The sequence below is a fragment of the Excalfactoria chinensis genome, chromosome 5 (genome assembly GCF_039878825.1).
Source record: "Excalfactoria chinensis isolate bCotChi1 chromosome 5, bCotChi1.hap2, whole genome shotgun sequence".
Lineage (NCBI taxonomy): Eukaryota > Metazoa > Chordata > Aves > Galliformes > Phasianidae > Excalfactoria > Excalfactoria chinensis.
In genome coordinates this window covers 34,163,166-34,179,345 of record NC_092829.1, presented here as the reverse complement: position 1 = coordinate 34,179,345, position 16,180 = coordinate 34,163,166, and the positions used below count along the sequence as shown (strand labels likewise).

Here is a 16,180-nt window from a genome sequence, read left to right as displayed (position 1 = left end):
GTGTGTTGCTTTTTTTATGTAATATCATGTATAACTGAGAGCCAGCAACTTGAAATGGATTTTAAGGGAGAGTTGAGTTGGGAGGCTTTATTTTCACCTGTGCATTTTCAGCCTTTAGAGAGCATAGACTGAGGGATGGTATTTGTTCTGTAGAGGTAACAGAAATAGAAATAGTGGAAGTGTGTCTGAGTCATAGAAATAAATAGATGCAGTTCTGATACACAGGGAATATGTATGTGAAATTAGAAGGTGCACTTTTATGTAGTCACTTTTGAGAGCAGAATAGCACTCAGCTATAAAAACCCTTTCCTGACAGTCAGATGAAAGAGGCTGTGGAACAGCCCCCCAGAGGGAGGGTGTGCCAGCTCCATCTCTGGGGACTTCTAAAAGAAAGCAGTAAAATTGACAAGAAAACATGCTGGAGAGAGCTTTGTTTTTTGTTTTTTTTTATAATGGCCCCATGAGAAGGATTGGTTAATGTGTTAGATCTTCTGCATCTCTGACTTCTGTGTGGTCATTTCCTACTGTATAAGAGCTCTCAAAACAGTATATTGTGTTGCTGTCCTGTTTTCTTGCAGTGCCTGGTGACAGCAGGCTAAATCAAGAACAGAGAATTCTTGAAGCATTCTAATCTAGTTCTGAATGCCCTGAATTTTCTCAGTTTGGATAGGATTCGGACCTAGCTGATGGATTGTTTCAATATTCATTAATAACAAATCTGTCTTGAAGTTGGCTGTGAAGCCCTTGGTTATGGGTGATTCTCCCTCACGCAATAGCATATTCACCTGGGAGATAGAAATTGCCCTTGATAGTCAATTACTCAGCAGCAAGAATAATGCAAAACTGTTCTCTGTCTAAAAATCTCTATTCTAGTGATGGTTCAAGTCTGTGGTCACAAAATGCCTTTTTATTAGTGAATTAATAAGTGTTACAGTTGAGCAGAGCGTTGGAGAACATTCAGGCTGCAAAGTCAAGCTCATAAACATTAGGAAATGCCTAGATTGGTATTGCTTGTGATAACTAAATTCTCTTACAGCACACATACCTATTATGCTAATCTTTATTAATGTGGTCTTGCACAATTCTTGTTTCAAAATATTTAGTTTTACAGTGTTATTGAAGTGAAACTTACATATACATATATATTTCTCATTCGAAAACATAAACTACACACACATACTGTGGATTTAATATTGTATTGTTGTGCTGTATTGCCGAAAGCCAGGTATTATTGCTGTACGTACTGTATAAAAATAAAATAAATTGTTAGATGTGCAGAAAGCACATCTACATTTGCTTTCCCATTCTCTTGGTAGAGAGGAAATAGAGCGAATAGTGACCTCAAATCACCTTTTACATTCACACTGTTTTGAAATTATTCTTCGATCACTTCTGCCTATAACATATGTTAGAGCATCGTCAGCAAGCTCTGCTCTAACATAAGTTGGCTGCATACAGCCTTCAGGGAGCAGGGCCAGAAGCTGAGATTAGTGGGGTGCACGTCACCACATCAAATCCAATTCCCTTCATGCATATAGTATTAACTGTCCATAAAATCTGGGATGTTTCTTTGGATTCAAGCACTGGCTGGGATTTTTTTTTATGTCCATTTATAAATTTTGAGGAAATACCAGGAAATTTGCATTATTGTTTTGAGGAACCAACAGTAGGATTATGGATTTTGTGCATGAGTGTTGCCGTTGTGAGGCATTCAGAAACACCACACACCGACCAGTGTATCACATCTGGTTTTATGATGTTCTGTTGAATTTAGAAGGCTTTGGGTCTAAATTTCTTCATGTCACCTCTTCAAGAAGCAACAATACGCATTTGTTGTGTAGGTCCTTTTCTGCAAGATATTAGATGTGTCTGTTTGGGGTTTCTATCAGCACTAGTTAGACACCTAGGCCAGGTACCAAATGCCGTTTGTAATCAGTGGCAGCCAGAGGCAACTTAACAACACATATAATTCTCTAGAATGAACATTTTCTTCTAAAATGTGCGAGTTTTCCTTAGGTTGCAGAGGATTTTGGTTTAGCTTCTCTGGCACCTGCTGCCTGCCTTCCTTTCCTGACTTGTGTTCACAGAATGAATAATGTAGGAAAAGAAGCTCTTCCCAGCCTGGTTACGCAGATCGCTTCAGAGGAGGGATGAAATGTCACTCATTTCATTCTTCTGTTAACACTGAAGAGCACAGCGGTGTTAAAGTATGAAATAATACCATAACCCAGCTGCCAGTGATCCCTGCGAGTTACATAACCAAAAAATGGCTCTGATAATTCACTGAAGGTCATTCTTTTACAAAACACGGCATCAATGCTAACCTTGGGAATTAAGAGAAGCATAGCATTCCCTTCAAAGAAAGGCCTCATCAGCAACAGAGTCAGGAAGTAGGAGCCTTAGCAGATTGCCTGCGTCTCATTCTTCTAGTATGTTTAATATTTTATCCATAGTAGAGGTTAGCATCATTTTTCTTGTCTGGCAACTTAATGTGTAAGTGCATGGCCAAGTCCAGTATCAGTCCAAGATAATGGAACTTACACGCTTGAAAAGACTGTACAGCTCAAAATGAAGCATTGCATGCACTGATAAAGCCTATATACAGAGGGAGAGAATGTGCACAGTTAGACTCAGCACACACGTTTTAAGATTACAGTCTTGACGATGTTGTGTGTGTGAAAGTTTTGACTAAAGTCAGTGAGAAATGCATATTTCAGACTCCAGACAGGGCCTAGAGTATGTCACATTGTTGGAACAAGCCACAGTGAGAGAGAAGAGAGTTCAGATGCCTCTTTCCTATTCTATGGATGCTAACCCATTTTTCTTCCATGTTTCTTTGTATTTTTATCCAAAGAACAAAGTGAAAACAAACACCACCACAACTACCAACCCAAGCATAAGATGGAGTAACAGGAGGAGAGAGGGAGAGGAAAAAGTGACAAAAATTAGACCTTTCTTTCTGGGGAGTTGATGCCTGTAGAAAAAAAAATATCTCTGATAGTGATACAGTAGTAAGTCAGGCTAGATTTTGCCAAGAGATGTTGTCAGTAATGTTTTCAGCTCTTTCTGAAAAAGAAAACTCCAGGAAAATCTCTCTTGGTATTTCTTCATCTTGGCTCTCAGCCTACGTTAGCAATGAAACATAAACCACTGCCCATAGAAAATGAGAAAATTTTGAGTCATGGCTTTTGTTGGTAGCCTCTATGAAGTAAAAAGAATTGTCTCCAGAGTGTAATTTGTTTTGTTCTTTTTTATTTACAAGCAGAGCACCTTTTCCTTCTACTTTCATTTTTAAAGGTGACCTGAATATTTGACAGTGTTCTTTTAAGTCACTCCGTTGGGGTTTCTTACATACAATTACTGGCAAGAGACCGCCTCATCAGCATTCCCAAACTGAGGTTGTGCTTACATCCAGAAATGAGAAGGGTTAAGAAAGTGGGTAGCTCATCATTTTAGGCAAAAACAAGCAGGGTAAGGGGCAGAAGAATCTAAAATAAGACAGGCCATGGCTTACTGGGTATTAAGAGAAACTATGGTGATAAGTGTTTGCTATGACCTTACCTTGGGACGGTACTGTTTGGGATGACTGATGTTAGCATTTCTGATATCCTGCCTGATTTTCCTAAAAAGGGCTTGATCATTTGGAATCCCCTTGGAAATAGTTGTGTTGTAAGCTTTACATTTAACAAGGATGTAGATGTCAAAGGTCAAAATTCACTTTTTGCCTTCTCTGTCTCTTTCTCTCACCCTCACCCCTCCCCCTCAATTTTTATAGGGCGATATCCATGAGGATTTTTGCAGTGTTTGCAGAAAAAGTGGACAGTTGCTGATGTGTGACACATGTTCACGTGTTTATCACTTGGACTGTCTGGACCCGCCTCTGAAAACCATTCCCAAGGGCATGTGGATCTGTCCCAAGTGTCAAGACCAGGTACTGTTTAACAGACAGAGAGGGCTATACACAGTGCACTGTAAAGATTTTTCCAAGTTAAAGAACATGACCATGTCACTTGGTTTACTTATATCAAGGTAGCCTGATGCTGAACCAATCTATCTGATCTGCAATAAGGGTTGTGTGAATTTGATCTCATTACCTATGTCTTACTCCTGGACCTGGGATCCTTATTTGTTATCTATGTGTTTTCCATCTTTTGCTGGGCCAAAGCATGCAGACTCTTGGGAAAGGTTCTTTATTTCCCATAGAAATGTTCCTGTTCATCTAAGCTTGTTCCTTCAAAAGTTACTGGTATGTTCTTCTGGATAAATAAGTAAAATGTTTGTACAAACCTGCCTCAACAGACACAGAAAATATAAACCTCTCTTTTCTTATATAAATCAAGCATCGGAGACTTAGTCTTCAATGATCTCTCTAATAATACTGTCAAGCATCAGCATAATGAGGATGGGCAATTACCTTGGGTCTTCCTTCTTCCAGATGCTTCTGTAAAAGTATACAAGTGAAGCGAACAGATAATATTTTAATATTTTGTTTATAATTGCATTGAAATGACAAGACAGAGAAGTGAACCGGGGTATTCATAACCCTTATGTGGTTCTTCAGAAGTTGCAAAGGATTGCTGTTAATCAGCAGCCTGAAGCTGTTAGTGTTCTATTTGGTTTAGCATATCGCTTAGTCACTCACATGGGCAGATGGTAAGGTAAGAATACAACGTGGCCTATTATGTGCTGCTCAGAGGAACAGCAATGCAAAATTCAAGTGATTTAGTAATTGCAAATGAGGAGGGAGTACTGCCGCATTTCTATTCCCGCTCCTGTGTACCATCACATATCCTTCCTCTTGGTATTACTGTAATACATTCCCACAGAGTTCTGAGAAAAAACTGAGTTATTTTGCTGAAAAGTGACCAGGTCCTCTATCTCCTGAGACATCCCTCTGCTTCACTTACTAAAAAGGCACAATACATTTTTCTTCTCAAATTAAAGCCCTTTAGGAAGGAATATGTGAGGAAGGCACTTAAATACATAAATGCTTTTTATCCTCGTATAAAGAGGGCTTGACGATTCTACTCAGATGATTCTGATGCAAAGGGCACATAGGACAGTAATGTGTTATTAGCCCAGAAGTGCATTGTTTAAGTGTGTGGTGTAAAAGTTGCTCTGTGACACGAAAAGTTTTTCCTCGGAACAACTGAGATCAGCAGTTTGTCCAAACCATGCAATAATGTTTATGTCTCCTGGCAAGTTTCAGTTCAGGCGCATTATCTTTTCATTCCTCTTTTAAGTTTTTCTGTTTCATTAGTAGAGTTTATTTGTGGCTATGGAGGGAATCTGAGAATATGCTGACATTTGTAAGAAACAGGCCTCCTTTGTGGGAGCTACAATACAGTTGTGAATAATTCCCTCTGTTAAATCTCAGAACAGGTCTGCAAGGCTTCATGTTAACAGGACTCAGATTAATGATAGCCATGGAGAAAATCCATTGCGTTTCCCCTTCTTCTTTTCCTTTTGTTAGGGATAGATTGTTTACCATCTAAATCTCTACACATTTTTCTTTCAGATGTTAAAGAAAGAAGAAGCAATCCCATGGCCAGGAACTTTAGCAATTGTTCATTCATATATTGCGTATAAAGCAGGTAGGAAAATGGGGAACAATGTTTTTTTATCGGTTTGGAAACTGGAAAATGTTATTGAGGGAGTGGGACAGCATGATACTTCCTTTACAAGTAGAAATTAAAGAGGAAGAACTTAATCATTAGTGAAGTGATAATGGCAGTCTAAACTTTTACACTTTTTATGATGCTTGTGTGTGCCGGGGAAATTCTGTTTGTGATTTATTGCAAAAGGGGTTGAATTTACTTCAGTAACACTCTTTAAATGATACAATTTAGAGCTTCTATTTGCAACGGGAACAGAAGGACTTTAAATATTATTTCTGGAGGTGATTAATATTCTGTTTTGCAGCAAAAGAAGAAGAAAAACAGAAACTACTTAAATGGAGTTCAGATTTAAAACAGGAAAGAGAACAACTAGAGCAGAAGGTCAAACAGCTCAGCAATTCTATAACGGTGAGTATCACCCTCTCAGATAAATCTGCACCTGCGTTCTGGTGTCAGAATGCAGATAGAAAACTGCAGAGCCCACGTGCTAGACTTACCTTCCGCTGGTTTTACTGAGGATTGAACGGGCTTTTTTAGGACTTTTGGGAGCAGGAATGAAATACAAGCGACATATACTTTGAGACACTCGTACATGATCCCTCCTGACCATATACTGTAGACATGCAGCGACCTATAATATCAGCAGGTGACAAACATGACCTATGGCACTATTGTCTGTGGGCAGCAGATAAATTCTAGTTCTCTAGTGCCTCACTTAAGTTTGAATGATTGGGCCTCTGTGTGTAGTAAGAGTTACTTGGTGCTCTCTTCAGACATTCCTAGTACAAAAGTGACTATTTTCTTGCAGCTGTCACTTGGGCTCTTGACATGCTTGCTAGACAGTCAGCAAGCCTCCACACATTATTAATTGAACAGTGTCATTCTTCTGACCAGTAGCACTAGTGTTCTCCTTAATTTATGTCAGTAATTGAGCCATACATATTAATTTGCTCTTAATATGCAAATTGGGCTCTTGAGTTGCCAGTGCAAAGTTTCAGCCCCTCACTTAGCATGGCCTAAGCCAGTACCACAAAATGAAAAAAACTAACATCTATGTGGCAGCTTGTGTAAGGCTGGGTATGTAAGCACAGACTTGTTTTTTTTCCAATGTAGATGCACTGTCTGGTCTGTGTGCCTTTACCTCTTAGACAAAAAGTAAACATCCCTTGTTTAAAGGCCTCTAAATGCTAATGATGCAATTAAAACAATTGTGAGCAAGTGGTAAGAGGTGCTGGCTGGCAGTTCTGGAGTCTGTCATCTTCTGGTTAGCAGTGGCTGCACATAAACTGAGCAGCACTAGAGCTGTTTCTCAGTCATATACAGAGAAGCAGAAGCAAGCCTTAACAAGGATTGAAAGTAGGTAATGAGAATGGTGTCTTTTCCATGATGAAGCCATTGTTTATGCTCTAATTCAAACCATCAAAGACACATTAGATCTAAATTTTGTAATGTTCTTGTGATGCCAAGAGCTGCACGTGAAAACAGTATAGCTGAAAATAACTGTCCAGAGATCAGTGTGAATAAAAGACTTGAAAAATATAACAAGGTTGCTATCTCATCTCTGTGTAAGATCCTGAAAGTTATAGGTGCAAAATAGCTACCATCTCCTTCTTTCTGAGGGTTTCAAATATAGATATAAGCAGTTTTTCACTCTTGAAACATCATTTGTGGACATTCATTTAAGTTATCTTCCTCCGACTCTTATCTTATGAGCTACCTAGGTTACTACTGCTTCCAAGAGAATGAAGTGGCCACAAAATAAGGTTTTCAAGTGAAGGAAGGCTTGTTTTTCATTTCAAGTGTCCCTTTATTTAGTAAGAAGAGGAAATGATGTTCCTGTTAAAGTGTATGTGAAAGCAAGGACTGTATCCCATTGATGGCGTGCACACATGCAGTCAGCTGTGATAGGATGCCTGAGTTTGCATATCTGAGCTACAGAATTTCAGCAATGTGGTGCTAACAGGGAAATAATAAGAACACATACTTGGAAGCTTCCTTTCAAAAGGAACCCGAGAGGATGGAACTGTCCGTGTTGGTTTGCCAGGCACCTTGGGATGAAAGGACCTTACTGGGGGGCAGCTATGTACAGGCAGTGAGGTTGCTCAGCTTGCAAATAGGAATTCTGTGAATGCATCTCTGAGCTGTGTTTTCTTCTAGTCTGAAATTATAGGTGACGTTACAGCTGCAGTCTTTTCTGAGCACGTACATTTAGATCTGCTAACGCTGAATTCCTTCTCTTACCTTCTTCCACCCATACAAGGGTAAAGCTTGAACTTACTTAGTATTGCTTTTCTGTTTTGCTGCAGAAATGCATGGAAATGAAGAATACCATCCTTGCAAAACAGAAGGAGATGCACAGCTCCTTGGAGAAGGTAAAACAGCTGATCCGCCTCATCCAAGGCATCGACCTTTCAAAACCCATAAACTCTGAGGTCAATTCAGTAGCCATCTCCAATGGCATGGACTCCACTAACAATACTAATGCTGCCACCTCCACCTTAGCCCCCTCCCCTTCCCAGAGCTGCATGGTGAACTGTAACAAGGGCGATGAGACTAAATAACACAGTGAAGTTCAGAAGGAGCCAAGGGAGGTGGCGGCGAGGAGGAGAAGCAAAATAACAAAACTCTAGAAAAGCAAAACCGGATTTCTTCTGGAAAGTGCAGAATTCTTTAGTTCTTTGGTTCCAGAGAGAGCGTGAAGATGCTTGTGCCAGGCGGCACCGGAGTTTGCCAATTGATCCTTCTTATTCTGTGTGTACATGCAAAGTTTGGATCACGTTACATGAATAGTGCCAGCTGGGGGTTCTTTGCCAGCACCATGCCAAGTGAAATAATATATTTACTCTCTCTATATTTTACACCAGTGTGTGCCTGCAGCAGCCTCCACAGCCACTATAGGTTTGTTTTATTTTTGTTTGGGGTGAGGAGCAGGGATAAGGGAGGAGAGCAGGTTTCAAATCCTTATTTGCAGAACAGTTTGTTTAGCTAGGGGAAAACAAAAACAAGTCCAAAGAGCCTGTGGGCTTTTCCTGTTTCTAAACTCTCAGTACTATTAAACCAAAAAGAACCAGAAATATAAATTATCAAATCCCAGTGCCCAGAAGGGACAAGTCTATCAAATAAGCAGTATTGACTATTGTTTAGACAGGAGATGTACAAAAGGAAAGGAGATGGACTTTTCACTGAGTAACCAGCACATGTACAGTCTGAAGATCTACTGTCCCAACAGCTTTGGGTCAAATTGTACCTTTTCACATCAGAGAAATACACGCTTTGCAGAACCGATTCAAATCTTCACACTCATCCAGAAAGCCTATGTTGGGAATGGGAGAATAGAGGGCCAGAATCCAGGGTCAGCTTGGAGCGTTGGATGGAGGTGTCCCAAGAGAAAAATGTGCATCGATTACTTGAAAATGAGATTCCAACCCTTTTCTATATTTATAAACAGCAAAACTGTCCTGAACAAAGTAGCACATGACCCAGATGTGTGAACTGAACAGAGAAATGTCCTTTTCTTTCACTTCTTTTCTCTTCTTTTGGTAACAAGAACTAAATAAGGAATAGAAAAGCTGTTTTTCAGGCTGACAGTCTAATTAAAGAGGTAGATGGGACCTTGCATGGTATAGATTAGAAGTAATAGTGTCAGTGAGATACAGTGAGTCTTTGTGAGTCCTTGTGTCATCGTTTTGGGCACTGTTTTTTTATGCAAGGGCAAAATCTTTGTATCTGGGGGAAAAACAAACAAACAAACAACTTTTTTAAATTAAAAAGGAAAATAAAAGCTATTGAGGTCTTCCTAGTGTTACTTAAAATAAGATCAAGGTAAGAAACATTGTATAAAAAAAAAAACAAAAAAAAAAATTACAAAAGTGCTATTTGTTTCCTAAACAAGTGATTTCTATTAAAAAGGTGTCAGAACTGGAGAAAATGCTGTGTACTTAGAATTTTTTAACACAGACTTTGCTTATTTATGATGACATTCTGCTGTGTTTGTGTTTTAAGATCCAACGGGACAGTTTCCCTAGATTATACCATACATGCTACTGGCTAAACCCTAAAGTGAATCAAATCCACAGCGCTGGATCTCACCCCACGTGGAGGATCTGCCTAGCTTGTCTCTGCTGTTACCGTATCTCCCTCCTTCCTTGACGTGTGTGTAACCCAGAGAAAAGCACTGGCCGTGCACTCGTTTAAGGCTTTAATGCTTTTGTGATATGGACTGATTAGAGCTTGAGAATGAGTTTGTTGGACCGAAGTCACCTTTCACTAAATCCTTTATTTTAGAAGTTCATCTCTTGCGCATAACCTTTTTGCTGTAGGTAGCAAAGCTTTCCTTGCGCTCCTGTTACGGTGGGGTCTGTCTCAGCATAGAGTACTGTCTCACGTCACTTAGGGTTATGTCACAGAGCTGCCCGGTTTCACTGCTGCAGCAAAATACTTGCACAAACTCTGGTTTCACTGGAATTGCTGGCAAAACTCCCATTGCTCCGAGTGGGAGCAGAGCTGAGCCTCTCCCCAGACGGCATGAGGCCAGGTCCCCGCTGTGGTGCCCTCCAGAGTGTGCACTGGGCAGCCCTGATCCTTCTGGAACAGAGAAAGCCTTGCATTTCGGGGCTGCATTTCTGAGCAAGAAGTAGCAAACGCTCCAACCACTACATAGCCTGAAAGAGTCTCCTTGCTGCCACAGCCAAGCATGCTTCTGCAGGATTCTTGGCACTGCTGTCTTCCCTTTCCTCTGCTCACCCTCCTGACCTTTAAGGACTTCTCCTAGGACTGTGTGCTATTTTCAGAACTGAGCTCAGAACTGATATCCTGAGTTCTCACATTTGTCTGTAGCTTGGGAAAATGACTCTTACGTGCACTTCCCAGCTAAACCTGTGATAACCTCAACTCACGGTTTGGATATTTGCTAGCAGAGCTGTAGGATCAAACCGATCAAACTGAAAATGTCCTACTTGCATCAACCCAATCACCAAATGAAGTCATTACCATCGGGCAGCCTGGCCAGGTTCTTCTCTAGTTGGTTGCTTGGGTGGAACTCCCTTTCTTCTGAACCATGAAGTGCGTTCCCAGTAAGAGACTGTCTCTTCATGTTCTCATGTTCTTCTTTCTGGTGTTATTTTCTGAGCTCTGCTGGGAGCGCTGCACTCCTTGGATGCAGAAAGCTGCTGGAAGACTTGAGAGCCCTTCTGTTTGCTTTGCTGGTTCAGGAAGGGATGGGAATGAAATTCACTGGTAGCTGCATTTAAATCTGAGCACAGTTACCCAGCCAGGAGATGTTAAAACAGCTGTTCCTGCTTTTTCAAGGCATCTGCTTGTCTTTAGAAACTGAGTAGATAAGTACAGTCTTATATCTCCTTTTTTCTTACAGCGTTGTGTTCCAGACTGTCAAAGGACACCTTTAGTTAATCATTGCCTGGCAGAGAAATGACCTTGCCTTAGACTTTTCAGTGCTGCTGGGTAGTTTCTGCTCCCTGATCCTGTTTGAGCACTTTCCCTCCTGGCTCTGCAGCAGTATCAGTCAACAGGCAAAGAGCATTCCCAGGGCTGTGCTGACACTGGCAACGATGTCGGTACATTGGCATGAGTAAATTTCAGCCCAATTAGCAGCAGTGAGGTAGAAGGGGAAATGGTGTTTGCTAAATACAGAGAGCAATGCTTTGAGAGCAGGTAGAAGACAGAGCTTCCAGTGAAGGGTGAGATTCAAACTTATTGCCAACTTTGAATTTCAAGCTTTTCTTTTGGCTTTGTTGGGTGGGTTGGTTTTTTTTGGGTTATTTTTTCTTCTCTCATGTAGCGTTTGAGACGGGCTCAGTTGGTATTAGAACCCGCCTTCAAGGAGCTGTCATAATGACTGGCATTTCTGTATTTCCAAACCGCCATAAAGGTAACAACTGATCCTTATGTCATCGCTTGTCATTAGTGGGAAATAAGTGGCTTTTAAATCTCGGTGGTAAAGGAAGAGGAGACCACAGAGGAAGCTCCTCTCAGAGATGTTCCTGGCGCTCAGCCCAGTGCTAAGGGCTTTCAGAAGTCATCCTGCTGCTTTAACTGCTCAGAAATAGAGTAAGAATTGCAGAAGCAGTTTCTCGCTTCTCCTCGCAATCTGTTCTTTAAACAGCTGGAAAAGGACGGTGTGGTCAAAGCCTGAAAACGAGCGTGTGATCTGGCCAGAAGAATTAGTGCTACCATTAGGATCCTCTTTATCTTTGTTTAGTGCCAGCAGAGCTTTTAGCACTGTGCAAAAGGCGATGAAGGCAATCCTTCCAGGGGTGAGCGGTGCGGATGGGTCTTTGTTAGCCAGGAGTCACCTTGGCAGTAGGATGAACCAACAGTTTGTGCGGACAGAACAAGGACTTTGTCCTTTGAACAAGTGAATTTCTGTCAGCAGGGACACGAGTTAGCAGGCGCCTGCCTAGAAATTAAAGAGGTGATAATTTTACGGGCAGAGCATTGGTTGTTTTGATGGCAGGAGAAAATGACCTGGTGTTTTATCCTTCCCAACTGACCAGGCTTGAGAGAGCAAATCTGTCTAGGTGCATACACCCCAATTCTGGCCTCCCTGGCTTCAAAATCATCTTCTTCCTTGGACGGATGCAGAGCCAGTCCCAAAAAGCAATATAGTCAACCCAGTGTGAAGTCTCCCTCTTGGTCACACCGTGCTGTGGCAACCCACAATAGAGGGAGTAAACTCCGACATCTCATGCGGATGCAGTGGAAAATACCTGTGACTTTGCAGTGCACATTTCTCTTTCCTTTTGTTTCCCAGCTGGGTGCAGCCCCTGCCCTCTTTGCTTCTGAAGCACTGGTGACGAGTATGTGGGTTTTTTTAACGAAATGTGTTTTGAGAAGGTCATATCCAGATGCCAAACCAAATCCACTCTTTCACTGGGGGCTTCCCTCTGCCAGCTGCTCAGATAACCACTCCGATACTGATGTTACGCTTCCTGGTGGACCGTGCCCCTTTGGGCAGATTTTGTCGTGTCTTTTCAGAACTGTTCTGACCCTTCTCCGCCTCCATTTTGTCCTCCTTCGGGATTCTGAAGATGCAGGGCAAGGTTAGCCTTGCTGGGTAACTGCAGAGTTTTCTGACAGACGCGTTTGTAGAAGCTCTGCTGAAGAGTCAGGAACCTGGAGAAAGACGATGCCGTTGTGTCGTGCAGCTGATTCATTTGGCACTGAGGCTTGCCTGGCCAACAAACTACCTCAGCAAAGGCCATTCCCGAGCACCACGTGGATTCTGTAGTTTCCGTCATTCAGAAGGCAAAATGTCTCCAAAGAAGCCTTGCAAGCAGCCGGCTGGGTGCTGGCCTCTGAATGCGTGCGAGCGAGCCTTATTAGCAGCGCATTATCAAACATTTGCTTTCATTGATCAGACCTGGGCCAGGGAATGCCCTAAAAATCAGGTGGGATCAGGAAAACACAAGAGCTGCAGCCGTCTTGTCTCCAGGTTATTGCCATCTTAACTCAGATCCTTCTTTGAGCCTCAGTCTTGTTTGTAACACCTACAGAATGGAATGTAATACTTGAAAATATGACTCTCATTATCCTTTACCTTTAGCTCCCATTTCCCAATGTTCACCTTTCATCTGGGACAAGAACTTTCTGCATCGTTGTGTCTTGTATAGGCTGAGCACATAGTTGAAACTTGCCAATAAAGAGAATTATTTATACCATGCGCTGGTAAGCTTGGTAATTACAGAGCCATGAAAACCCAACATCTGCTGGCTGTTGATTTAAGAGGTGGCCTTGTTTCAGAAGACCAAGACCTTACCTGTGTGAGGGCCTGCCAGCATCCTGACAGTGCGACTCAGCTACATGAGGAGCAAGCAGAGAACGGCCCAGCCAAGGGCCTGTGTGTGGGGCAGTGGCTATCATGCAGATCACAGCATGAGGATGGGGTCTCTGGGGTCTCTTGTCACCCTGTGCCAGCGGTGGGTGCTGCAGAGATCAGAGAAAGGATGTGGAGACAGGGAAGGATGAGAGGAGGCAGGAGGAGCTGAGAGGAGGGGTACATGGGGTAAGGGAGAGCAGAGGGAAGACACGGGAACACGTGAGAAGCAGGGAAGGTGAAGGCAGGAAAGATCCAGGAGGGAAAGAGGAGAGACAGGTGTCCCCATAGCTACAAGGTTTGTGAGTTCAATAGAAGGACTGGAACAAAAGGGCTCTTTGTCCTACCTTGGTGTGTGGCGTGGGTTGATCTGTACTGTAAAAAGACAGCGTGCAGTGGGAGAAAAGCTTTTTAGGCTGCAGAAGAAGGAAACAGGCACCACACCACCTCAGCTCTGCTGCTGTTCTGCACCCAGTTTCCTTATATCCCCCTGTGGAGGGGCGGTCGAGCAGTGTGGTGACATAACTGCAAGGGCTGAGCCCGGAGAGCTGCTTGCAGGCAGGTGGCAGGAGGGCTACAGGCTCTGGTGCTGTTCTTCAGTCATACCCAGGCACGTGTCAAACACCCAGAACTCAGTCCAGCCCACGCATAAGGAGGAAGAAGGGCTAAAGGACCTTTCTACTCAGTGACAGGATCTCTTAGCTCAGAAGCTTGCTGAGCTCTGGCCTTGAGATGGCAGGGAAAGGTGGCAGCAGGGAGCAGCAAGAGCTATAGGGCTGTAGTGGTTTGCATCTTCTTTCTTGTTCCTGCACCTACACCAGGACACACGGAATCCAACCCTTGTGTTGCCTGCCTTCTCCCTTCTGTCACTGGGATAGAAATGCCTGAACTTTGGGAGAGCCCTTCTGGGTGCCACTGGGGAACAAAACAGGGCATTGGCAGCTCCCACCCAGCCTCAGGTTTGGACCCTCATTGCCAGGAGGAAGAGGCTGTGCCGCTATAAGTGAGGGCACGCCAAGAGGGAGGAAGGGGAGCATTTACTTACAAGAAGGAAAGGACCCATCCATGCCTCGTTTTCCCTGCTGTGCAGCAGCCGATGGCCATGTCAAGCACCACTTCTCTTGGGCTGCAGGCAGTGCTGAATAGGGGCGGTAGCAGCAGCAGGCTGCGTGTTTCTGCTTGTTCTAGGATGGTGCGCAACTTCTAATCATAGTCTCGTGTAGTTCTTTCCTTTAATTACCGCTGGTATCAAAGCAGTGGCTGCCTCTAGAGCCGGGAGCAGTGCCTCACCCATCAGCCCTCCTTCCATTGGGCACGCTGCCCGCGTCACTGCTGTGATGGCAGACAGGGCTTCCTCTAAGAGCTCTGCTCCACGCCGGCCCCAGGCTCAGCCCCAGGACCATGAGCTTCATTCAGCCCCAGCTTCAGGGCACAGCCCCAGGTGCACAACCCTGCTGGGACACCCAGCTCCGCTCTGCGGCCCTTCGCTCACTCACCCAGCCTGGGAACAGCCCCGTCAGGCTCCTGTCACTGCAGCCCTCCTGCACAGCACCCCAGGCAGCGCCCAGCTGTTCTCACATGAGAGCGCCCACACAGGAGCTGGATGGTGATTTTTAGATACCTTTTTATTTGTAAATCCTGACTCTGACAGTGACCTGCAGGCTCTTTGTCGCCTTCAGGTCCTCGCTGGGTTCAGTTTTGGTACAAATGTGTTTAGATTTTAGCAAATTAAACTGGGGGAGAAGGGGGGGGGTGAGGGGGTACAAAGCACCTGATCGATTTGTATTTATTTATTTTAACACTTTACTAAATAAAGCACAACAAACTCTCTCGTCTCCTCAGCTGTGTCTCCAGGAGGGGCCCGAGGCCCACCCCAGGCCCTGCCCTGTGCCTCCTTCATGCAGGGGCTGTGCTGGGGAAGAACCACCCTGCTCACTCCATATAGGGTTCCTCCAGCTGCTGCACTCTGGCATATGGAGATCAAAGTCCCAGTGGGCTCTGGGAACACAAACTTGCTGTGCTAAGGGCTGGCTGTGTCACCCAGGGCCCTGCAGCTCCTGCTGCGGGCAGAGCTCAGTGCAGTCCCACAGCAGAGCTAACCACAGAGATGGCATGGAAAGCCACAGCTGCTCCTTCCCATGGCTCCCAGCAGAGAGCAGGCCAAGCAGGGCAGGTAAGGTGTTCTCTGGACCTGAACTGAGCCTGTGCTGCTGCTCAGCCTGGTGATAACAGCAAGCTCGGGCAGCACTAAACAAATGCTATCTGCAAGGGGTCAGCCTGATGCAGTTGTGCCTTCTGCTACACTGCGACGAGCAATGGCCTTCCAGCCTGTAACCAAAGCCAGCAACTCACTCCCAGCCTGCAGCCACTCCACCTCCCCCGTGCAGAGGCTGTGCTTCCTGCTCCAGACCCAGGAGCTCAGTCCTTACCCCAGGCTGTGCTCCCACCAGCCCAGTGAAGCCAAAGCCCTTTGTTTGGGCCCCACCGTCCATGCAGGACTCAGCCATGTGCTGCTGCAAGCACACAGCTGAGCTACGAAGTCACAGACCAGCCCACGACTTGGCTGCACCACCACGCAGGCTGCCAGCCCGCAGCAGTACCCACCACCAGCCCACATCAGGGCTCACCCACTGTGCAGTGACACCAGGATTACTACCCATCTTCCCCCCTTCTCATGCTGTCGCACATGCAGGCTGAGCGCAGAAAGCATTAATAACCACGTCGTTTTAAC

At 44.2% G+C, this 16,180-nt stretch overlaps 1 protein-coding gene across 9 annotated transcripts in view; it reads left to right on the top strand.

The window, feature by feature from the left end:
- Positions 1–9,542, top strand: part of PHF21A (PHD finger protein 21A) — a 120,871-nt gene extending 111,329 nt beyond the window's left edge. For 8 of the 9 annotated variants that reach the window (XM_072337776.1, XM_072337774.1, XM_072337778.1 and 5 more), the window contains 4 exons: positions 3,776–3,931; positions 5,519–5,594; positions 5,923–6,026; positions 7,925–9,456. In XM_072337776.1, coding sequence (XP_072193877.1) covers positions 3,776–3,931; positions 5,519–5,594; positions 5,923–6,026; positions 7,925–8,179 — 591 coding nt within the window. In that variant the 3' untranslated portion in view covers positions 8,180–9,456. Of the gene's footprint in view, positions 1–3,775; positions 3,932–5,518; positions 5,595–5,922; positions 6,027–7,924 lie in introns of all 9 variants that reach the window. The other variant, XM_072337777.1, reaches the window with a different exon arrangement.
- The last annotated feature ends 6,638 nt before the right edge of the window (positions 9,543–16,180 follow it).